Here is a 24,913-nt window from a genome sequence, read left to right as displayed (position 1 = left end):
ACTTCTAATCTGATCCTAACTTATTGAAATCCCTCTCACTACAGCTCACCTGTTCTCCCTTCCTTTCTTAGCTATAGAGCCAAATTCTGTGCCAGAGACCTGACAGCCATCACTTGTTCCTGGTAGGTTGTCCTCCTTCCCTCCCCTCTTCCCCCTCCCGCAAAATAATTCCCACTGTCTTTGAATTAGTGAGAAAAAATCTGACCTGCTTTCTTGCCGGATCCTTTTGATACTCAATAGGGTTGTCCTTACCTTAACTCCTGCACCACCATCTCAGAGCCTCTCAAGCCAAAGCCTCAAAGCCCCCGTCTTACACTGCAAACTCCTACAATGATCATTTCACTTCATTGTCTACAGCTAATATGCCAATGCATAAATTTAAACAAGAACTTATCTTTCCTGATGCTTTTTTAAAAAAATATTTTATTTATTAATTTTAAACCACAATATGAATTAGATTACATAAAGTTTGAAATTTATATTTAAAAAAGTTGCATGTGATATAAAATTAGAGAAAACCCCCTCTACCCAACCCCTCCACCTCCTCCCCCAACCAAAACCCTTATAAAAATTAAAAAAAGGAAATGGAGAATACCAAGAGGATAAACATTTATAACATAAATTACCAAGAAGTGGGGCCTTCAGAGAGCTTTAAACATTCACACCCACATTTTGTAAATAAGGGTGTCATATTTTCCAGACTAGATGATACTTATTTTGCAGACGATAGGTAATCTTCTCTAATGGAATACAACTATGAAGATTTGCTTGCTACCTTTCATACCTAAATCTATAGCTGACTTCCGTGATATTGCTATACATTTCCTAGAAACTGCTAAAGCCATTCACACAAATTCAATATTGCCCAATAAAATCAGATCCTGTAGGAATTTGTCCCCATAATTCTTTCCAAAAAGTTACCCACCTCTAACCAAAAATTTCTAACTTTAGGGCATTGCCAAATAGAACGCAAAAAAAAAAGTTAAATCTCACATCCACACCTAAAACATAAATCTGAAATATCTGAATTTAATCTATTTAAATTTTGTGGAGTCAAATATAATAAACACAAAAAAAAATTATATTGGACTAACCTATATCTTACATTTAGAATTTTAGTCATATTATTCCTACATAATTTCATCATCCTTTCTCATTTATTTGTGTATTTGAATCTACTTTCCATCTTGATCACGATTTATGCACCCTAATTTTAGGGGCTTTCCTTTGAAATAAATTATGCATTACAGAAATAAATATATTTTCATTTCTATTATAAATCAGCAATTTTGACTGGGTAATGTCAAACAAGACAATAAGTTTAACCTGATAATAACAAAACAGTGTTATTAGGTACATTCGATTTATCATTCATTCGTTCAGACGTTCTAAATTTCCCATTCTCAAAACAATCCTCAATCTTCTTTATACGTCTGTCTCCAACTTGATTATCAATTGAAAATGGAATATTCATTTTGACAAAGGGGCATTTTTTGAGAATTTTTGTAATGGGGTTGTTTTGAAGATGAGAGTCCAATCTAATTGTTGTTTTTCTACCTTTTAATGATTTTGGGAACTCATCTGCAGGAACTGTATGATTAAATGTAGAATTGCACCTTCTGGTGAAAACTGAAGAGTGTTCGGAAGTGTTAAGTTCTCCTTAAGGAATTATTGATTGAAAACTAGTTTAATATTTAACTACTTTAATATATTGTGTTGTGAACCTAGAAAGTAGAACATTACAGTGCAGTGCAGCCCTTCGGCCCACAATGATGTGATGACCTATCTAATTCTTATCTTTCACCCATAACCCTCTATTTTTGTTTCAATTTACTTACTCTTCTATTCACTATTCATTCCAAAATAGCATTTGTTCAGCTTTTATTTTATGAAAGTGTTTGATCTGTGTCTTTCATTTAGTGTTTCTGATGGAACTCAAAGCTATGAATTAGACTCCAATACTTTATTTTTGATATTAACTGATGAAGTCTCAAAGAACTATGAAAATGACATTGATCTACCAGAAACAAGTGATTTTTAGCTGCTTAGTACCATGCTCTATTCCTATGTAAAAGGAAGGGATATCAGAGTCATGCAAAATACACGATCAGAAGCCGTTTAGTCCGTTGTGCTTTCAACAGTGACTGGAATGGTTTTGAAACTTAATCTAGTTGGTATTCTTTCATGTGCTATACCCAAATTTCACTATCTTTAAGATGGGCTGCTTTTAATGTTCTGACTGATAGCAGTATATGCAACTTGTTTTTGAAGTGATTGATTTTCTCGAGCATATATCACAGATTTAGTATACACTTCATTGTTTTATTTTATAGTTGGCTCATTGTCTTCTGAAGATCATGATTTTGACCCGACTGCAGAAATGCTAGCGCTTGATTACGATGATGAGCGAACACTTGAAGAAGAGGAAATGTTAGAGGGAGGGAAGAATTTCACATCTGAAATTGAAGATTTGGAAAGGGTATCTAATTTTTTTATAAGTAAATTAACTTGGTACTCTTTATTGTTACAAAATTGATCAATAGTCTTTATATCTTTTCTAAATAATTTGAAGATTTATAATGAAGAAATGTCTCCAGTGATCATGAATTATTAGTGTGTGGGAGAACAAATGGAGGAAGGTTTTGAATATAGATTTCCTAAGTAATTTGCCTTGTTCTGTGCATTGTATCCTTAATTATGGCTAAGAATTTTGTTACATGTTAGAAGAAAAGCTAAGTCAACATATTCTGTACAGAATATCTATCCATACAAAGGAGGATGTCTTTCCCTGATGTTTTGTATCTATGTACATTAGAGACATCAATAAATTTAAAAAAAATCTCGCTTATGGGTCATGAACATGGCTAGCAAGGCCAGCATTCATTTTCTGCCCCTGATCCCCTTTTGAACTGAATGCTTGTTAGGGCTGGTAATGGTAGGGCTGTGTCTGGAGTTTTATTGGCCTGATTAGGTAAGAATTGCTAATTTCCTTCACTCTGTAGTTATAATTACTAGTAATGCTGTGGGATAAAATATTTTAATCATAACCAAACTTGTTATGTAACTTTTTCTTTTAATCTTTCTATTAGAGAGTGAGAACATGATCCATGTAAGTTGGTGGATGTCTGTATGAGCTCTCTTAATGGAAATTTTTTTTTAAAAGTCGGACCCAGTCATCCTAAGCTGAATCTTTCCAATGTATTTGCAGAAAGTGAGAGCTTTTGGTTGAGAGGTTCAGACTAAGCATTTTAACTTTCGGGCAATGTAAAGTTACGAGGATAATGAATGGGGGGGGGGGGCACATTTATATTTTATAAAAAGGGAAGAACTTTTTTTTATGTGGTATGTGCAGTTGAAAGTGAAACACTGTCATTCAGGTGTGGCAATAACTACACTTAAAACTTTCTATAGATTTTATGTCCTAAATACATTTGTTGCACTGAATCCCATTTTTAAAAAAAATGGATTAAATAAAATTTCTTGAAGTACAAGAATAAGACGCTTCAAAAGCCTCTCTCATAGTGAGACCCAGGACAGGTATGAAAATTAAGGATGAAGCATTTGTAGCCATCTTCAATGAGAAGTGCTGAGTGGAGGAGCCCGTTGAGCTTTCTCCTGAGGAAACGGCTGCATAATTGTCAGTTTTCAACCAATTTGATTGACTTTACATGATAGCAAGAAATCACAGATCCCTGGATACTGCAGCAAAGGCTGAAGTATGAAGTGACATCCCAGCTGTTGTACTGAATATGTGTTCAGCATTTCAATATAGTTACAACTTCCATGGTGTAAAATTGTTCAGATACATCCTGTCACAAAAATGTAGCATAAATCCAATCATCAACAAAGTATTTGAAGTCTTTTCCATATGCTTCCCAATATTCTTCTCGTCAATGTTCATTTGGGTTTCCCAGAAGTACCCAGCTGCAGATCTCATTGTAGCCATGATCCAAACGTGGTCTAAGGAGCAGATGAGGTGAAGTGAAAGCAGTATTGTAAATATAGACACCGTACAGTAACAGGCCATTTTGGCCCACGAACGAGCCTGTGATACCCAATTACACCTAATTGTCCAACCCCTGGTACAGTGGGAGGAAACCGGAGCCCCCGGGAAAACCCTCGCAAACATGGGGAGAACGTACACTCGTTTAAAAATAGCATGGGATTTGAACCCTAGCCCTGATCATTGACACTGTAACAGTGTTGCTCCAGTTGCTGCACTAACCATGCCACTCCGCTTGACTGAGAGTAACATCAAAGATACGAATATAAGTCGATCGGCTTCAAAAGGGAAAATAGGCCATTTGTTAGTTATACCTTGCGCAGAAAATGATGCCTGTATGTTTTTCTTCCAAAATATCACTGCATTAATTTCTCAGTGCAATAACCTAGCTGCCCTGTCGAAGACGATCCTTCATGAGTCAGAAACTGGGCTCTTTACTGATGATTATATTAGATTCAATTCTATTTGCAGTTGATCGCTAATGAAATGAGTTCATTCCTGCATGTAGCAAGATGTTTGGTTTTCGTCCAAGTGCTCTGATTTCCTTCAACCCTCCAAAAATCTACTGGGTTTTTAAACTTAGTGGTGTATTTGGGTGGCATAGGCTCATAGACTGGAAGGGCATGTTACCATGCTGTATCTCCAAAATTAAAAAGGAAAAAATTCAGGAACAAACTGATGATCTATAACTAAATTTCCCAGGCAATAATTGCCTACCCATTCTCCAAACCCTAGAGTTGAAATGGCTTGCATCCTAACTCCCCAAAGTCTTTCCATCTACAAGGCACAATTTGGGAATGTCTGCGTGAATGCAGCACAAAAATATCAATGCCATCCAGGACCAAGCAGTTTGCTTGATTGACTTACTGTCTACTAATTTAAGCATTGATTCCATTCTTGCCTCATCTTCTTTAATCACGGGCAGTGGACCATGTCTTCAGTTTGTATAATCGATTAAAAATACATTGCTGTTACTTTGGCTGCTTCATCAACATCTCTCAAACTCTTGACCTGTTTCAGCAAAAATCACAAGGGAAACACATCACAATGTTTCTTCCAGCAGGTTCTCCTTTTGGTTCTGTGCTATTTGACCTTAAAATGCTTTACTATTCCTTTGGCGCTGGGTCTAAATTTGGTTGTTCCTAACTCAATGATATTAAGATACCTTCTGCAAAAGGACTGGGGGTAGTGATGACCTTGCCAGTAACATCTGCATCCCACTATAAGTATGTACCATATGAGTTGACTCCCCCACCCCCTTTTTCAGCCTCATTTTAAGGGTTTTACAGTATATCTGGCACATGTCGGCCTTAATTTTCTGGCTACCTGAGGTGCCCATTGACCAGCATACAAGTTGATCCCCCCAAAAGCTTGCGATGCCTGAGATGGGCTGTTGACCAGCGTATATGTCAATCGCCATAGATCGCGTGGATTGATCTGCTGGGCATTGGCTGGAGATGGTTATTATCACGGAGGGTCCATTGACACAATGCAGCATGTGATGAAAATACGAAGTGAGCTTTAAGTTGAAATAAATGACCAGAAAACCAACAACTGCACTGCTGCAAGAAAATTCGATGTGCATGAGAAGTTGGTAGGAAGAAAGAAGACGTTAAGAAACATACCAAAAAGGCAATGTTCTTTGAGAAAAGGAATCACTCGATGGCCAGAGTTGAAAAATCACATTGCAGAATGGGTACGTGAACAGAGGCAAGATTGCTACATAGACACCCTAAATAAAATAAGAACATTTGCACTGCAGTGGACCAAGTCTCACCCAGACCTCAGTGATGATTTTGAGCTACAGTAGGCTGGTGCAAGGAAGCAGGGAAAATCTGGTTTTACACCAAAAAAACAAATTGCACATAAACCACCAAAAGATCTTGATCATAAAGTTGTAACTTTTCACCAGTTTATTATACGGAACCAGCAGAAACACCAGTTTGCATCGGGAAATACTGGAAACATGGACAAAACCCCCATGAATTTTGACAGTATAGGCAATAGGACAGTGGAATTGAAAGGTGTTAAAACTGCAAACCAGAAGTACAGGCCTTGAAAGGACCAGGTTTACCATTGTGTATTGTGCATGGCTGACAGGACAAAGTTAAATCCATGGTAATCTTCAAACACAAAATTAAACCGAAAATGAAATTCCTGCAGGTATTTTTGTACATTTTCATGAAAAAGGATGGATGGATGAAAATGGAATGAAACTATGGATAGACAATGTGTGGAACAGGCAGCCAGGTGGCTCACGCAAAGAACGGAGTTTGCTGGTCTGGGATATGTTTCGTAGCCACTTAACTGAGAACACTAAAATTAGATTAGAACTACATAATACTTGCATGGCAATTATCCCGGGTGGTTTGTTACCTCTATTGCAACCTCTCGATGTCTGCTTGAACAAGCCATTCAAAGACCGTGTGCGCAAGGAATGGAATCCATGGATGTCGAGTGCAGTAAAGTAGTTTACAAAAGACAGGGCAATACGTTCTGCATTACTTGATATGCTGTATAACTGCTCAAGGCATGGGACAAAGTTAAAGTAGAGACTGATTAAGATCATTTAAAAACTGCAGTATCCTCTTGTGCAATTGATGGCACGGAAGATGATTTATTGTGGGACGCTGATGATGAACCTGAAACCGCCTCATCAGATACAGACTGTGACCCATATGATGACTTGATGAGCTAACTGCCATTTTTTCTTCAGGCGACAATAACAAGAGAGATTTTGAAGAGTTATAAATGTATTGTTGTTTTCAATAAAAATCTCAATGAAAATCTGTTGTTGTCATGTTTTTTTAATCCTTTTATAAGGGTCGACTTGTACGCCGATCAGCGCTGATTGAATTTTGAGCTGAATTCAAGGTCTCAAAAGTATATCCAACGTATAAGTCGACCCTCTTTTGAGAGATTTTTTTTGAGTTTCACGACTTGACTTGTATGGCAAAATATACAGTATATTTTTTTAATTGCCAGAACAGGTAAGAATACTGACTCATGCTGTATCAATTAAAATCATGAGGGTTTTTATTTATGCCTTTACTCATTAATCTTTTTCAGTTGTACTACTGTGCAAAAGATGCCAAAAGTGTCCTCAAAAGGAGAGAAAAATACTCAAGATTAGTTAGTACAAAGTTAGAAGAACCACTTCTCCATAATTTTATTTATGTATATTTTTAGTATGTTGACAGGAACTAATATTTTTTTTAAACTTTATTTATTCATTCAAAAAACAAATAATATATGACGTATACAACAATCAACCATAAACATGAATGTTATTTTTTATATATAGAAAAAAAAAAGAAAAGAGCCCCCCCCCTTCAGCCAACTACATTACAGGAACTAATATTATGAGTTACTCATTAAGTATCTAGTATTACATTTTGATAATGCATATGAGCTTGTATAATGTTTTCTGTTATACCCATGTTAAGTAGCGTTCTTAAACATGGAAGCTTGTGTACAAATCAGGGCAGTGTCTGAATTTTTTTCTTTGCATCCAATTCAACATAGTTTTTATAAATACTGTGAAATCTGGTTTTTTCCCCCAAATTTTATGAAAATTCTTCATTATTTTGCATTGCAGCTTAAATATTCTCTACACTGAAATACAACCAAAATTTCCACTGTTTCTCTTTGCTTTCATTCTAGCTTGGTTTACTGCTTTCTTTTTAAGCACCCAAATAACCTAAGGTTGCATGCTTGTTTTGAAGTATCTCCTTGAAATTAATTGTCTCCACATGTTCTCAGTTTCTATTAAATTATTACCCCAACGATTCAACCTTGTTGCATAATGATTCTGTTTTTTTAGGAACTGTTCCTGCCCTTTTTTGGGTCCTTTATTTTTGGCCTTCATTCTTAATATCTGTTTTTCATGCAAATTTGCATTCTGAAGTCCCTCTGCTTGTGGGAATGAAAGAAATGCTTTCAGATAGAAATACTTGGATTTGTCACTTAAAGATATTGCTCTAAATCGGATTAATGAGTCCTCCTTTTGTGCGTGACATTATTGCAATTCAAAGTGATGCATAGAGCACATATTTCAAAAATTAAACTATTTTGCTTTTATTATGTGAGAAATGTAAAATTTTTGAAGCTTCTGGTCTTGCCCTGGTTTAGAAAATTTTTAGAAAAATTACTTTCAAACTTTTATCAGTCATTTTTAAGGACAAATTAGAACCATGCCCCTTAATTGCTTTATTTAGTTTTTCTCAAGAAAGGGAAGTAGTATTGACCATCTCAGGAGCAAATCTAAGCTTTTGTCTCATTGGTAGCTCGACGGGCAATCTCGATGAAATAGACAGCACTCCACCTACTCGTATTTATTGGTTACAGGAGGTCATGTCCTTCCTAAGCTTAGAAAAAAATCAGATATAATGTTAAAGATATATAGGTGAATTTTTACAAGACAGGTGTCTGGATGCTCCTGAGCACTGTTGTCTGGTTTCTGAATGTCATCTTTCGTTTTATATGTTCCGGAGTATATTCAATATGCACGTTAACTTTGTTTAGAGGGAGGGCTTCAATTAATTGGGGGTCTTTTTTCTTTTGAGACATTTTGATAAAATGGGTTTGATCGAGAAGAATACACACAATTGATATTATGTCTGTTTTGGGTATTGTTTGAGAAGTACAAATTATCTGTCTTTTATATTTCAGCTCATGTATTAGATTAATATGTGTATGTTTTTAATCAAACTCAATAAAGATATTTTTAAAAGAAAAAGAAATACAGATTTAATTTTGCCTCTGAATTTGAATAATTAATTTGTAACAGTAAGCCTAGTTTGCTTGGAATTTACTGAAATTATTTTAAGTTGTTGATGAAATATGAATGAGACTGATAAATATATAGGATGGGGAATTTCTGACGTAGTTTTGCACTGAATGACGAACAGCGTTATATGGCAAATAATTTGTGCTTAACAGGAGAGCAACATGCCACTCGATGACTTGCTGGTACTCTATGGATATGATCCTCCTGTTCCAGTGATAGAAAATGAAAATCCAGGGAGTTCTCCAAGTGAGCTTGCTGATGAGTTACCTGACATGACTCTTGATAAGGCAAGTTCAGTAATCTCAATCTCTTTGTTGCAATGTATCAGAGTAAACTGATAAGGAAATGCTTTGAAAGTTTGGTCATGGCCAGAATGAACTTGTACCTAAGTAAAGATATGGACTCATTGCAAGTCACCTACCATTACAATTACTCCACAGCAGATGTAATATCACTGGCTCTCCACTCAGCTTTGGATCACCTGGACAAAAGCAACATTTGCATCAGGCTACTCTTCATTGATTACAGCTCAGCTTTCAACACCATCATACCCTCAATACTGGTCAACAAACTCAAAAACCTGAGTCTCTGCACCCAGATCCTTGACTTCCTCATTGGAAGACCAGAATTGGTACAAATCTGTAACAACGTCTCCTCCACACTTGTCAGTCAGCGTCTGCACACCTCAAGGATGCATGCTTATCCTGTTGCTCTACACCCATGACTGTGTGACTTGACACAATTCAAATCCCCTCTGGAAATTTGCCAATGACACCACAGTCAGCAGAATCACAAGGCAATGAGGAGGGGTACAGGAGGGAGGTAGATCAGCTAGTTCAGTGGTGTCACAACAACAGCCTTGCACTCAATGTTAGCAAAACTAAGGAGCTGATTGTGGGCTTGAGAAGGGGGAAATCAGGTGAACACAAACCAGTTCTCATTTTGTGGGGGCAGCAGTGTAGAGGGTCCAGAACTTCAAATTCCTGGGGTCAACATCTCTGAAGATCTGCCCTAGAGCCTCCATGTTGATGCAATCACAGAGAAGGCTCGCCAGCTGCTGTACTTCATGAGGAGATTTGGTATGTCATCAAAGACTCCTGCAATTTTCAACAGGTGTACCGTGGAGTGCATTCACTGTCAGGAATGGAGATGCCAATGCACAGGACAGGAAAAGGCTATAGAGAGTTGTGAACTCGGCCAGCGCCATCATGGGCATCAAATTCACTTCATTGAGGATATCTACAATAGGTGTCATAAGAAAGTAGCCTCTATCCTTAAGGGCCCTCACCATCCAGGCCATGCCCTCTTCACACTGCTACTAGTAGGAACTAGGTACTGGATCCGGAAGGTTAGCACTCAGTGGCACAAAAACAACTTCTTCCTCTGGGGCATCAAATTTCTGAACAGACACGACCTCACTTTCTCTTCTTTTTCACTAATTTATTTATTTTAAAAATGTAATTCATTGTAATATTTGCAACTAATGCTGCCGCAAAACAGCAAATTTTGTGATATGTTTGCGATCTTTACAAGAAGTCCAGGTATGACGTGTGGAAGGCCATCTCTGAAGCAAAGTGGCAATTTCAGAGGAAATTCGAGACAGCTACACACCAGCTATGTCAAGGAGTGCAAGCCATTGTAGCTTACAAAGTGAAGGAAAACACTATAGATGGCTGTGATGTTTCACTTACCGATGAACTGAACACCTTCTATGCCCACTTTGAGAAAAAGAGCCAAACAGTGCCTATCAAATCCCTGAAAAGGCTGAGGACCCTGTGATATCTGTCTCTGAGGGTGAAATCAGAACATCACTCAAGAGGATGAACCCTTACAAGGTGTCAGGCCCTGATGGTGTACCTGACAGGGTACTAAAAATCTGTGCCAACCAGCTAACCAGAGTGTTCACGAACATTTTGAACTTCTCATTGTGGCAGTCAAGAGGTTCCCACCAGTTTTAATCATCCCGATACCCAAGAAGAGTAGCATAGGCTGCCTCAATGACTACCACCCAGTAGCACTAACTTTTATTATGATGAAATGCTTCGAGAGGCTGGTCATGGCCAGAATTAACATGTACCTGTGATGATGTAATGGGGATGGGCGTATTATACTGACTGCTTGCTATTGGCTATGGCTGTAGAGATACTCCACCTTCATCGTGGAAGGCTGCAGATCGTGAAGCCCTTCTTGATTCATCTTCGTGGAAGCTAGAATAGGGTCTTGCCGCGGCAACGATCCGTCGGTGTTCGCCTATTCACTGGTTGTTCCACTTATGGTTTCAGAAGAAGTAGATGAATTATTGGCTCTCCAGGCCCCTCCACCTTCATCAGAGGAAGCCCTCTGTGCTTTTGAAAACATCAAACAAGATGTATCCAAAGCGACCATGTCAACTATTGATGAGGATTTGCCATTTCAAGTGGAATCCGATGCATCAGATTGGGCCTTAGCTGCTACACTAAAACAAGCTGGTAGGCCAGTAGCCTTTTTCTCTCGGACATTTTACGGGCTGGAATTAAAAGACATTCCTCTATTGAAAAGGAAGCACGAGCTATCATTGAGGCCATTCGCTATTGGAGACACTTTTTAGCCGGAAGGAAATTCACTTTGCTGACTGATCAAAAATCTGTCGCCTACATTCGCAACACTAAGTTGAGGAGGAAGCAGTCAGTATAATGCACCCTTCCTCATTCCATCATCATATTACCTAGGTAAAGATCTGGACCCGCTGCATTTCGCCCATCATCACAATCACTCCACGGCAGATGCAATATCGCTGGTTCTCCACTTAGCTCAGGATTACCTCAAAAACAGCAATTTATACATACGGCTGCTCTTCATCGACTACAGCACAGCCTTCAATATCATTATTCCCACAGTGCTACCCAAGAAGCTACAAAATCTAGCCCTCTGTACCCTGCAACTGGATCCTTGACTTTCTCATTGTAAGACCATAGTCAGTACAAATTGAAAACAACATCTCCTCACTGATCATCAACACAGGCACACCCCAAGGATGCGAGCTTAGCGCACTGCTCTACTTGTTAACACCCATGACTGTGTGGGTAGGTGCAGTTCCAATGTCATCTACAAGTTCACCAATGATACCACAGTTGTCGGCAGAATCACAAACGGCAATGATGTCTACAGAGGAGAGATAGATCAGCTTATTGAATGGTATAATGATAACAACCTTGCACTCAACATCAGCAAAACCAAGGAGATGATTGTGGACTTCAGGAGGAAGTCAGGAACTCAACCCAGTCCTCTTTGAGGGCTCAATAGTGGAGAGGATTAAGAACTTCAAGTTTCTGGGTGTCAACATCTCTGAGGATCTGTCCTGGAGCCTCCACATTGATGCAGTCACAAAGAAGGCTCACCGGCGGCTATACTTTGTGAGGTGTCTGAGAAGATTCCGTATGTCACCAAAGACTCGTAAACTTCTCCAGGTGTACTACTGTGGAGAGCATTCTGGCTGGTTGCATCACTGCCTGATATGGAGGCACTAACTTTCAGGTCAAGAATAAACTCTGGAGTGTTGTTAAATTTGGCCTGTGACATCACAGGCACCAGACTTCACTCCAACGAGGACACCTACATGAGGCGGTGTCTCAAAAAAGCAGCCTCTACTCTCAAAGACCCCCACCACCCAGGCCATGCCCTCTTCACTCTGCTACCATCAGGGAAACAATGCAGGAGCCTCAAGACATGCTCAGCGGCACAAGGACAGCTTCATTCCCACTACCATCAGATACCTGAGTAAAGATGCTGCCTTTTTGTGTGCTGTTATTATTTTATTTTTTGTAGTAATGTCGTAAGATAGTTATGTATGTTTGCATTATGATGCTGCCCCAAAATATCATGACTTGTTCATGACAATAAATTCTGATTCTAAAAGAACGTTATTTTATGTGTATACTAGATTTTGTCCATTAAATGTTTGTATTTTTTAATCTGTATTTAACAGGAGGAGATAGCAAAAGACCTACTGTCAGGTGATGATGAAGAAACGCAATCTTCTGCTGATGACTTGACTCCATCTGTCACTTCTCATGAAACAACTGATTTATTTCCCCGACACTTAAGATGTAAGTTTATGGATTCAAAACTACTGTAAATTGATCAAAAACATTGGGGCTGCAGTTGCGGCAAATTTAAGAACTAATTAGAAAAATTGGTAAATTGTGAATTGTGGACAAGCTAAGTAACTTGTAATTAAATTTGCACATTTGCAAATCTTCATGAGGTTATGAAAGAAACATTTAAATGTATTAAGTAAATGTTATGAGTTTTACACATTTATGAAATTTACAGTAGTATCAAAATGCAGAAGTTCTGAAAGATCTGATAACGTTTTGGCCAACCACATACCATTTGAACTGGCTAATTTTACAACCTGTGGATATATTTTTTTTTCTAAGGATGCAGTGCAATGAAATACTGATGCTAAACTGTAATCTCAATGATTTTTTTAAGGGTTTTCCATGCCAATAAGCAAACAAATAGTTCAAAACTTGCAATTTGTCCACGTTTCAAAATCAGTACATGCATAATATTAGGTCTGTGTTTCTGATGTAACCATACTTCACTGCTCATTTGCGAATGTTACTGTCATCGGTAATATGGAATTATTGATGGGTCGTTTTGGATACTGTAACAAAAAAAATTAATAAGTATATTACATTTCTGTTCAGAGATTGAGTTTCTGTGTTGTGCGAAAGTCATATTATTGATTTTTATTACTGTACTTTGGATTTTAGTAATAATAGACCAAAGCTTTCTAAATTATCTGATGCCTTGACCATGTACTCAGAAATACACTAGAGTGTATTTCATAAAGAAGCTCTCCTGATGGCTTAATGAACGTATTTACTGTTGTACGTGGTTAGATCCTCCAAGAGTTGTGCAAAGGCCCATCACTAAAATGAGTACATCTGTTTCATCCTCCTTCGTTGGGTGGTATTGCATGCAAAGTTCACTGAAAAAACTAATTCCAACTCCAATGTTGTCATTTTTTAATGCTCCTTGTACTGAAGTTTTTGATTTTTTTTTTTAAGTTGCAGTATTTGTGGAAATATCTTGTTTTTGTTCCTATTTGAAAAGCAAGAAAAGTGTGTTAATTTCCTTGACAAAATGGACTATACGTGTGATACTTTAAAAAAAAAATGATCAATGATAAATGTATTCCTTGAAAGTATTTAGAAATTCATCTTTTTCTAAACACAATATTTGCTGAGGCACAGTCCCACTCCTGCTGTGGCTCAATTTATTTGGCACTGCCTTTTGAAGTGCCAGTCCAATGTAGTGCCAAGCAAACTTGGTGCCAGGATGTCACTTTTTTCACTCTTGCAACATTCTGTTCTAAGCAAACCCTTCTCCAAACCACGATCCCTTTTCACCTTCCATCATTGCCACTACCTCTTGTTTTCTTACACCACACCCCCCCCCCCCACTCTCCTCCACCTATCGCCACATTTCTTCTGTTGAAGGAGGGTCTCAAAAATGTGCAGCAGTTGGTTAGCCATCATTCTTTATTTGTACTATGTCTGATGGTGCATGAATCCTGAGTACAAACTGACGTTCACAAATTCTCCAGTGATGGCAGTCACTTTTCTCCATAAGCTAGCAGCATCGAATGGTTATTAGATTATATTGCTGTCCAAAAGAAAATTGGTACTGGATTTCTTTGTGCTATGATGGAATCCAGGGACCCAACATGTACTGCATTTGTCCAAACATTACTTGATTTGAAGATGAATCAGATGGTATTTGGAAGTAATGCTTCATTCATGCTGGAGCATTGTTTAAACCAGACTTGATGCCCTTTCACTTTCAATTTAACCAAGTTACATCATTTCAACTCCTGGCACCCAAGTAGGTGAAGAATTTTCATTTGGTGCCTTCTCACTTTATTCTTCTTCTATTCCACAATCTATTTTTCAAAGGTGTCTATAAAAATCGGTTCTATTGCAGTTGCTGATGGAACGAAGAGATCCTTTTACCTTGATGATGAAAAGAGCTATTGAAAGCATCTTTGCACTTTAATCCTTTGTGGGTTTTGATGTTTGTTTGATGTTTTGCTTCAGTGTGACTGATGACCCACAGGAACCTTCTGAGATCTTGCATTCATAGAAATGACATCAAAATGCTCCATTATTCTTTGCAATATACGTTGGTTCGCCAATGTGAGAGTTTGTAGCACAGTGGTTTATCTCCTTCAGGTGGTCAGACAGACCATTATCAGTTCAATAGGTCCCCCTTCTGCAGCCTTATTCAATCTACCGTGTGTAGGATGGAAGCCGTGAAACTCTGCCCCTCTGAATTTAAAGGTTTGTTGTAGAACCTATTAAAGGTTCTCTCATTGCTCCATCCCGGCTGACAGAGGATAACCCATATAGGGACCTTGGCCCTATTGGCTGCTGCCGCTCTAGTTGAATGGGATCCAAACTGAGAAATATCCACTCCAGCCATGACCTCCTGCAGCCATCTGGCCAATGTCTGAGAGGTAGCCTGCTAATGTAGTTTTTCATAACATAGAGGTATTTCTCATTTAGTCTAATATGTTTTGTACATACAAAGTATCTTTTCAAACAATCCAACACACATAATTTTTCATCTCTGTATTCATACAATGAAAATTTTGTCCCAATTCTCCCTTGCCTGTTATGTTTCAACATGTCTGTAACTTGAATGCTTACACAGTTGTCCCAACAGATATAGTCCATATGAATGCAAGACAAAGTTTGTACCCTCTGGACTGATGTCAAGGCCACGAGCGTTATCAGCTTATGGGATAGGCTACTCAAGTCCAAACTGGAAGTTGGTGACAGTAGCCTTAAATAGTCCAAAACAATCTTTACGTCCCAAATTTCCTTTTTTCGTGGTATCGGAGGACACAAGTTGAACACTGCTTTCGTAAATCTTTTGATTAGGGGGTGGTTCATTATCTCATGTTCCGTGTCCTGTAGCATCAATAAAGCAGCCAGTGCATTCTTTGCAGAATTCACCGCGCTGTAGCTGGCCCCCTGGACATAAAACATATCGATTAGAAATCTCAGTACTCCTCCAATAGAGGCTGACTGTTCATTTAGTCCAATTTGGTCACAGTACTTTTTCCATTTCTCCACATAGGAAGCATACTATTTTTGCCCACAGGTTGTCCAGAGTTCTAGGCTGCAGAGTGTTTATGTCGATCCTCGCTCTCCGATCCTGCAACCTAACAGACTTAAGAGAGACAATGGATGAGATATCTTTGATATCTTTGGATTAGTAGACCATTGCTTTTTGTGAATACCAATGGACTTCCCACCATAAGCCTAAGGATTATGGGGAACCAACATTGGGAAGGCCATTTTGACACTACCAGCAATCCTGTGGCATTGTCTTCCTGTATCTTATTCAGACACTTCGCCACCAAGGCAGTGGGGGTGGGGAGGAGGAATGCACAAAAGTTATATTTTGACCATTCTAGGGAAAAGGTGTCAATGGCCTCCGCTTGGGGATCCAGCAGCCAGGACATGAAACTCGGAACCTGGGCATTAAGCCTGGATGCAAACAAATCTATTTTCAGCATGCCAAAGGTGTCTGCTAGTAGTTTAAAGTATTTCTTCCCCAGAGTCCACTTGAATTTTCTGGACATCAGGTCTAGCTATGTGTTAATCCGACCTGGCAGGTAGGTGGCTGTAACACAATTGTTTCTTTGAATGCACCAGTGCCATGTCTCAATAGCTAACTTGTTACAGGAAGGATATTTGAGGCCTTTCATATTATTTAGGTAGGCCACTAAAAATAACCTCAGCAGTACATGAATGTCAGCTTCCCTCGCACAGAAAGACTTTAGTGCTAGAAACCCCGCTAACATTTCCAAATAATTGATGACTGATTTTGAGGCCTCCCTGAACTCTCTGTCCGTCCATCTGCCTCCAACTTTTGCCACTAGCGTCTGACCTGATCTTCAGGTCCACCTTTCTGAGCTCGATCCTCGCATAAGCCAGCGAGATCTAGTCGATCCACCATACCAGATTGGATCTGGCCTCACTTGTTAGCCTTATAGGTGGGCCTGTCAAAATGTCCCCTAGCTGCCTTAAGAGCTGATATTTTGTCCCTTTTCATGAACCTATAATTTAGCAGACCATATTGTACTTCCAGGAAAGCCGCCACCAGTTTCCCAATCAATCTGGCCACCTTTCTTATGGAGGGATGATACTCTGTCATAAGCCCTCTACAGGTTGTCCTTGGGCAGGGTAAGTCTCATGTCTTCTATAACAATCATGAAGCTGAGGAACTTTAACCTCTTAGTTGGCACCATCACTGATTTCTCGGGATGTATAAGAAATCCCACACTGCTTAATAATCTTGAGGTGGCTGCTACTGTCCTTTTTGTTTCTTCGAACGATTTGCCCACGATAAGGGTATCGTCTAAGTAACCCATTACCATTTGCCCCTCTTTCCTAAGCCTTGCAAACATTAGCTTCAGTAACTTGATAAATCCCCTGGGCATTGAGCTCAGGCCTTTCAGCAAAGCCTTATACTGCCATAGCTCTCCCTTCCAGATAAATTTCTTGAACTGTGGGCAGTTCAAGACCGAGTATCGAGGCCATGTAATAGCCCTTACATAATATCGGCATCACAGAATATATGTTATCCATTTTTAAATGCCTGTACAAGGCATATTCGTTAAGATCCAGTATCACTCTGGTGCACCACTTCTTTTGGATCACATGAAGATGTTTGATGCACACTTGTTTTTCATGGCTACAACATTCAATAATGTTTTTTTAACGCCATGATCTTGGCATGTATAACCTCTCATCAGTTGCGGTCTGCGTATATATGTATATAGACCCTTCCTCTTTATCAGAGGCGTTTTCTGTGTATCAAATTTGATTTTATACCCCATTATTGTCTGCTGAATAGAAACATCAATGGTCTTTGGCTTGGCTTCGCGGAAGAAGATTTATGGAGGTGTATGTCCACGTCTGCTGCAGGCACGTTGGTGACTGACAAGTCCGATGCGGGACAGGCAGGCACGGTTGCAGCTGTTCCAAGGGAAAATTGGTTGGTTGGGGTTGGGTGTTGGGTTTTTCCTACTTTGTCATTTGTCAGTGAGGTGGGCTCTGCGGTCTTCTTCAAAGGAGGTTGCTGCCCGCCAAACTGTGAGGTGCCAAGATGCACGGTTGGAGGCGATATCAGCCCACTGGCGGTGGTCAATGTGGCAGGCACCAAGAGATTTTTTTAAGCAGTCCTTGTACCTCTTCTTTGGTGCACCTCTGTCTCGGTGGCCAGTGGAGAGCTCGCCATATAACACGATCTTGGGAAGGTGATGATCCTCCATTCTGGAGACGTGACCCACCCAGCGCAGTTGGGTCTTCAGCAGCGTGGATTCAATGCTTGCGGATTTTGCCAGCTCGAGTACTTCGATGTTGCACCATCTATCATAGAATAGCGTTAATCGAGCGCCAACTGTTAAAGCCTTGTAATTATCAAGTGCACTCAACTGTAATTTCGTAGCATTCACTTCCTCAACTCACCTAGTCTGTGAGCTGGTGCATTCTGGGCCCACCTCCGTGAAGCACTTCGTGTGGTAAAATTCTGTTGTCACTGTCTCCACAGTGGGCATTGCCCTAAAAAAGATCTGCTGGCTGTTGCTGTTTGGAGCAGTAAATCTCCTCTGATAACCTGCGATAGGGGTGAAACATAACAGGTTCTCTTGCCTGTGGTCTCAGACCTCTGACCACACCTTCTGCTGCTCATTCAAATCTTTTACCTGTTCGCTGAGATCACCACCAAATAGAAATTTTATTACAGGGTTAGATGGTCAACACAAATGAGCATATCTTGCATTAGGTCGAGCTTAATCACCTCCTTCCTGAAGGCATTCAGTTCATAGTTTGCATGGGTTAACAGCCCCAGAGCGTCTTGGGTCTCCAATAAATCGTGTGAGAGTATTTGTGTGAATGCATTGATACCTTTAACCAGTGACCCCTGTAGTCTTTGCAACCTTCAAATTGTCCCATATCGCGGGGTTTACCTTGGGCACCTCCAACAGTTAACAGGGCGGGGGTACTACTCTTGAAAAGCATTTGATACCATACAAATTATTGACTCCGCAATATCATCCTCTGGCTGATACCCCTCGGTACTGCAAACTTTGCGGCAATAGTCGATATATGCTCCCATCTGGCTGGCCTGAGCAGTGTATGGAGATTTGGGTGACTCGTCCTCCATTACCGGCCCTTCATCATCTTCCCATGCATAATCATAAATGTCCTCCTCCTGCTCTGATGTAGGAAACTTGCTCACCATGGTCATCACCGTTTCCTCCAATTTGTCCAGACAACTTACAATTTTGTTGCTGGTCAAGGCCTCTGCTCTCTTGCAGGCCTTACTCTCTGATTGAGCAGGTGCCTGTCGTACAGAGACCATGCCCTTCCTCGGGCTTTCTCTGGTGGTTATTCTCACTGGTCGAGTGGGTGATTTCGCTATGCGTGTGTTGGGTTTGAATCAGGTCCTACCTGCTCTTGTGTGGGGTACTCCCCTTCGCTGCCACTCTATGTATTGAGGTCCAATCATCTCATGCAGCAGCATAACGGTATCACTGCTTGCTTTTTGAGACCCCAAATTCCACAAAGCTAGGTTGGTGCAGCCAGACTTGGACCCCACCTTCAGTGAAGGTGGGCCACTGCCGCCTTATCCCAGCCCCAATGAAGGTAGATCAGTCTTGGTGCTCCTCAGCTGGAACACTGCACCCTAGCAGGCCCGCTGGATTTTTGGCACTAACAAAGTGCTATGGGGGCTTTCCTCCTTGGGCTCTTGCCACCTCGCCTCTGCCCCAGTCCCTCATCAGGACCTGGGAATCCTCCACCAGGAGTCCTGGACTTTTTCTGGTACACCTCCGCCTCCGAAGGGCTACATTGGGACCTCCCTTTATCGGGACCCAGGAACCTCCCACCGGTACTTCCGGAACTTTTACCGCTCACCTCCTTCTCTGGAGGGTTCATTCAGGGGTTTGACTCCATTTATGTGGATTGCTTTCCTGGGATCTCCCTCAGGGCTCTGCTCCTGCAGGCCTCACTATTTTAGTGCATTTTTGGGGTCACTACTATGACTCCCCACTGATTCAGTGCTTTTTTTTTTGATCCCGTGCCAAAAGTGTGTGCTGCTTCTCGCAAGTCAACGGATATGATGGCTGCGCATGCGTGGATGGGATTTCTCACGTTTGGGATCCAACGTACATTGCAAAGAATAATAAAGATTATCATCACCATCAAAGGAGATTATATGTGTGTGAATAGATTTTGATTTGCAGGTATTAGGAAACATTGAAATTTGAGAAAAATATTTATGCATGGGAATTTTGTGTGAATGAAGTAGATTTTTGGGCTACTCAAACTTTCTGAACAACATCTTTCACTGGGAAACTTTTTATAATCAAGCACTTGAGTTGTAGGACCTCCCCTACTTGAATAATCACATAGGAAATATTTGTGGAATAAGGAATAGTTGATGTTTCTGGTCTTGTATCCTTCATTAGTAAAGGATTTTTTTATTTTTTTTTTAAAAAGCAAAAGCTAGAAATCTGAAATGAATTTGAAAATACAGGAAAACTCAGCATGCCAGGCAGCATTTGAGGATGGAGGATTAACTTAATTTGCTGTTGACCACAAATTGAGAAAAGCCCCTTCTATCTCCACTCGACCATTGTGAACACACCCAATTTTTGTACCAAGCTTTCTTGTGAATGTTGCCTTTTTCTTGTGTTTGGTATATAAGCTTTATTTCATAGATAGAAACAACATTTTTAATTTTGGCTCTGTTGCAGGTTTTTGTTTGGGGACACCTTTTTCTTTAAGATCATATTTGCTCATTGGCCCAACATCAATTACAAGAGTCTTCTTGTTTGGAAATGTTAACCCATGCTGTTTTGTGTTTTGAGGTGAAGATTGTGACATTTTAACCTGTATTGCAGTTCTGCTTTTGGCCTCCAATTCAAACAACTTGAACCAATTGTTATCAGTAATAATATTTGTATATTGAGGATGATTCCGTGAGATTCCAAAAATTGCATTTTCTTGTACCTTTTCAGCAAGAGTCAATTTCCAGAGCTCCCTTCCAGGAACTTGACAGTATAGTAAACAACATTTTTGCAAATCAAAATTATTGTTATATGAGTTGCTAGTGACATCATCAAGGGGACTAATTGAAATATTATTTCATTGTCTAGGATGTAATGAATGATTTCCACCTTCATTTTCTGATGAAAAGTGGTCATTTGGTATACGACTCGATTGAGGAATCTTGGTCCTTTGAGGTTGCTTCGGTCGTGCTGTAGCTTTAACACTTGAATAATTTTTTTTAGATTTTGCACTCGTGTTTAAAAGAGATTGATGCAAACCACTCTATTTTGAGAATTCTGATTGTACCAGCTTTTCTTTTGAATGAGACCTGACATTGATACAGAAATCCAAAATAATTTACTCCTGAAAAATAAACCTTGGTTTCTTTAGATGATCTTGAAATATGAACAGAAATGGCTAAATGTTATGCTTTCATATCTGTAATTGATAAGTGCAACCTGTGTTCAGTTGCATAAGACTTAAGATGATTTTTAGAACTGCAGATTTAACGTCTGGAATATGTACAGTTGTGTCTTTTGTTTTTAAATTAAGACAAAGAGCATCTATCTTCCTGCTTGTCTACAGTAGTGTTTCTTCAAGCAGTCTTCATTTCCAAATCAGAATTTGTATCTTAGCATGCTGGAGTTAACCACTTGTCCAAACAAGTTTGAAAGACATTATAAGTCTGACCCAGCATTTTTGATGCATGAACAATGCTCAATTAGTATTTTAAAAAAACTAATTCTATTGGATTCATCCACAGTCAAAGCATATATTCAGCGTCGGATCCTTTCATGTAGAGTTATATAAAGGGCATCTCACTCCATGTAGCTTCTTCAGTTACTTTTGTCTATTTTCATTGTTTGAAGCTAATCTGTATGTTTTATTCTTTGTTAGTCCTGGAGTTTGTTCAATAATTTATCTGTGTCCATATAGGTGAATATCTATCTATTTGACAACTGTTATTAAGTTTCATGTAATTATTTCATTTGCCCTTTCTGTATATTAACCAGTTAGTGATTATTTTACCATGAGGGAACGTTGATTTTCTGAAGGCCAGCTGACTGGTTTAACTGTGTGTGGTAAGGGTCCTCTTCAGACAACTGTCCCTGTAGATCTCATTGATGGCAGGGAAGGTGATCCTCTGCATCACTCTTTTGGTCCTCTGGATTGACTTATGATCTAATTCTTTACAGTAACTGCTCCACACTGATTCAATCAATTGAAGGAAAACTTGGTAAAATTTATATTTAACTCTTTAAAGATTTTACACCTGAATGTAAAATTTATAAAATCTTGGATCTTCAGAAACATGCCTAATACCTTTAGTAAATTAGATAATTTTGGTTACTGTTTGTAGTTCAGTGAGAAGTTTTTGTTGAGTTAATGAATAAATTTGCATCGGTACCTTAGGGTTTATTTCAGATTTATAGCTACATTTTGTTTAAAGTATGCCATTGTGGTATATTTGAAAACCTTACAGGGGTGTTTACCATTATAAAAATCTGCATGTGTAAATAGTCAAACTTCTATTGTCCATTTTCACTGGTTGAGGTGCCAGTCAGGGAGGTGTAATCACTTTTCACAGGTAGCTTCCATTATAACTGTGCTAATACAGTTACACAATTTATTACTTAAAAATTGAAACCAGTACAACTGTTGTCTGCTCTGCTGAATAATACCTGATCTTGACTTTAGTAAGCTACCACTGGGGATTGATAACATGAGAAAAAGTGGAATAAAACTTGTTTTTTAAGATGGAGGAGAATGCAAGAAATATGAGCAGGAGTAGGGCATCTGGCCCATTGACTGACTGCAATGACTGATATCAAAACGTACATTTAGAGGATGTATTATGAATCTCGAAAATACATAAGGAAAATGATAATAGATTAATGTTCTTGATGAAGAATGACATTTATTCCATTGAAAATAGTGAAAAACAGATTTTTCTGGGCTTTTTAGTAACAACTGCCTTCCCTTCTTCCCCCCCACAAACAGCAAGCACTACCTTTGATGGTGATAAGGAATCTGAAGATGAAGAAGGACAAGATGATGGTGTCCCTCCTGAAGATTTGAAAAAGGTAATCAAAACTTGATATGAAATGTTTAATGTTGCAAAAAAAATTCCAAAATTGCATTTTGTATGTTAGTTTTCTTTGTCCCTTTAGTTTTTTGAAGGAAAATTGAAATTTCAGAATTTTTCAAATAAATGCAGTAAAGCTCAAGCTACATCTACGCATTCATGTTCTTCAGGATCATTAAGTTTTCAAGAAATTGAGCAGTAATGCATCATTGGGTTAGGAATAATTAGTTCCAAAGGACAAAATTGTAGATTTATTTTAAGACCTTTGGACAACAAGTAGCCACTGCTCAGACATTTATTCATGGTTGGTGTTTTACATTCCCAAAATAAAAGATCTGCTTAGATTCTGTGATCAATAATTGTAATATTTATGTAACATTTTCCCTCATTCACTGCAAAAGTATTAAGCTTTTTAATTCCAAACAAAATAAAAATATTTGATTAAAACCCTGATTAAAACTTAGGTTTGAATAATGACACATGCAGGCAGTCCATAGGTTACACAAGCATTCTTGTTCCTGAAATTGTCCATAAACAATTTCTCCATAAGTCAGAAATGTCTATTTTTTTATAGTTACTCTTATCGTGTTGCTCCATGTATATTTGCTATAATTCTTTCATTTCATCAAATGTTTATCCTATTTGCTGCTCATAATTAATGGAATACAGTACAACTACAATTATCTGAAATCTGATTCTCTGAAATCATTTATCCGAAAAAAAAACTTTGAAACTTCAGATAAATGAGGATATCCGAAACAAATTAGAAATCCTCATTTATCTGAATATTTTTCAGAGCCAAACTGACCTCAGGTTGAAAAAAAAATTCACTGGCATGAAATGAGAACGACTATTGTCCTTGTTTCAGGTAACTCCCTCCCCTCTCTCTTTCCATTTCTTCTTTACCTGCCCCTATTGACTTCTCTCCCCAACTCTCCCTCTCAAACTGCGTGCTGCTGTCTCCCAGCCACAAGTGGTTGGAAAAATCCCTTGACCCAATATCATCAAGGAGACTGGCCTCTCGGGCGGGAACGTGCACGTCGGGCTCCCTGGCACCGACTCCAAACCCTCTCCTAGGCCTACTACCACACACGCAGGCTGAATTCCTGTGTGCGTGTGCAGTAGGCCTTGCAATGGAGGATTCGGAGTCGGAAGTCTGGGTCTGGAGCTCTGGTGACTGGAGAGACAGGAGCCCGCCGACTCACCAATGAGTGTTCCACCAGCCCAGGAAGCCTCCCTTGGGATCAGCGGCAGCATGTGTATGTGTGGGGGATCAGCTGCAGTTGGGAGGTCTCAGTGATCAGCGGAGGTCAGCATTTTTTTGGTAAGAAGTAAACAATTTAATGCTTAAAAACCTTTCCATTGTTTGTTGTTGTTTAAACACTGTTACAAGTGATTTGCTGTTGCCACTGGACTGTTTTGTAAAAAATGACCAATTCTCCGAGGAAAAATTTTTTTATCTGACGTAGGTCCAGTACTGACCATTTTGGATGATTGGATTTGTACTGTACATACTATATATCTCTTTCTTCTTTGGCTTGGCTTCGCGGACGAAGATTTATGGAGGGGGTAAATGTCCACGTCAGCTGCAGGCACGTTTGTGGCTGACAAGTCCGATGCGGGACAGGCAGACACGGTTGCAGCGGTTGCAGGGGAAAATTGGTTAGTTGGGGTTGGGTGTAACACCATGAAACACTATTACTAACTTGAAAAATACTTAAAAATGTATGGGAGAATTTACATGGTCAGATTTTTGTTAGTCAGGACCCTGTGTAAATAACTCGATTTATCTTTCCCAAAAATTGTATCATTTTAAAATATAAGTTTTGCACTCACCAATTTCATTGTTGAAGAACACATGCAATCTCACCTTTAATATAGAGGCAGTAACCTAGATTGTATTTTCTTTCTCCCTACTTCCC

The 24,913-nt window shown here is 39.2% G+C and overlaps 1 protein-coding gene across 17 annotated transcripts in view; it reads left to right on the top strand.

Annotated features, from left to right (window-relative positions):
* Positions 1 to 24,913, top strand: part of LOC138757315 (mesoderm induction early response protein 3-like) — a 152,277-nt gene that overhangs the window by 75,681 nt on the left and 51,683 nt on the right. For 14 of the 17 annotated variants that reach the window (XM_069924422.1, XM_069924430.1, XM_069924426.1 and 11 more), the window contains 4 exons: positions 2,334 to 2,479; positions 8,945 to 9,079; positions 12,757 to 12,877; positions 22,907 to 22,989. In XM_069924422.1, the coding sequence (XP_069780523.1) occupies positions 2,334 to 2,479; positions 8,945 to 9,079; positions 12,757 to 12,877; positions 22,907 to 22,989 (485 nt within the window). Of the gene's footprint in view, positions 1 to 71; positions 123 to 2,333; positions 2,480 to 8,944; positions 9,080 to 12,756; positions 12,878 to 22,906; positions 22,990 to 24,913 lie in introns of all 17 variants that reach the window. The other 3 variants (XM_069924432.1, XM_069924436.1, XM_069924437.1) reach the window with 1 other exon arrangement.

The sequence above is a fragment of the Narcine bancroftii genome, chromosome 3 (assembly GCF_036971445.1).
Source record: "Narcine bancroftii isolate sNarBan1 chromosome 3, sNarBan1.hap1, whole genome shotgun sequence".
Lineage (NCBI taxonomy): Eukaryota > Metazoa > Chordata > Chondrichthyes > Torpediniformes > Narcinidae > Narcine > Narcine bancroftii.
Note: the sequence above shows the minus strand (reverse complement) of the source record. Positions and strands in the feature narration are given on the sequence as shown.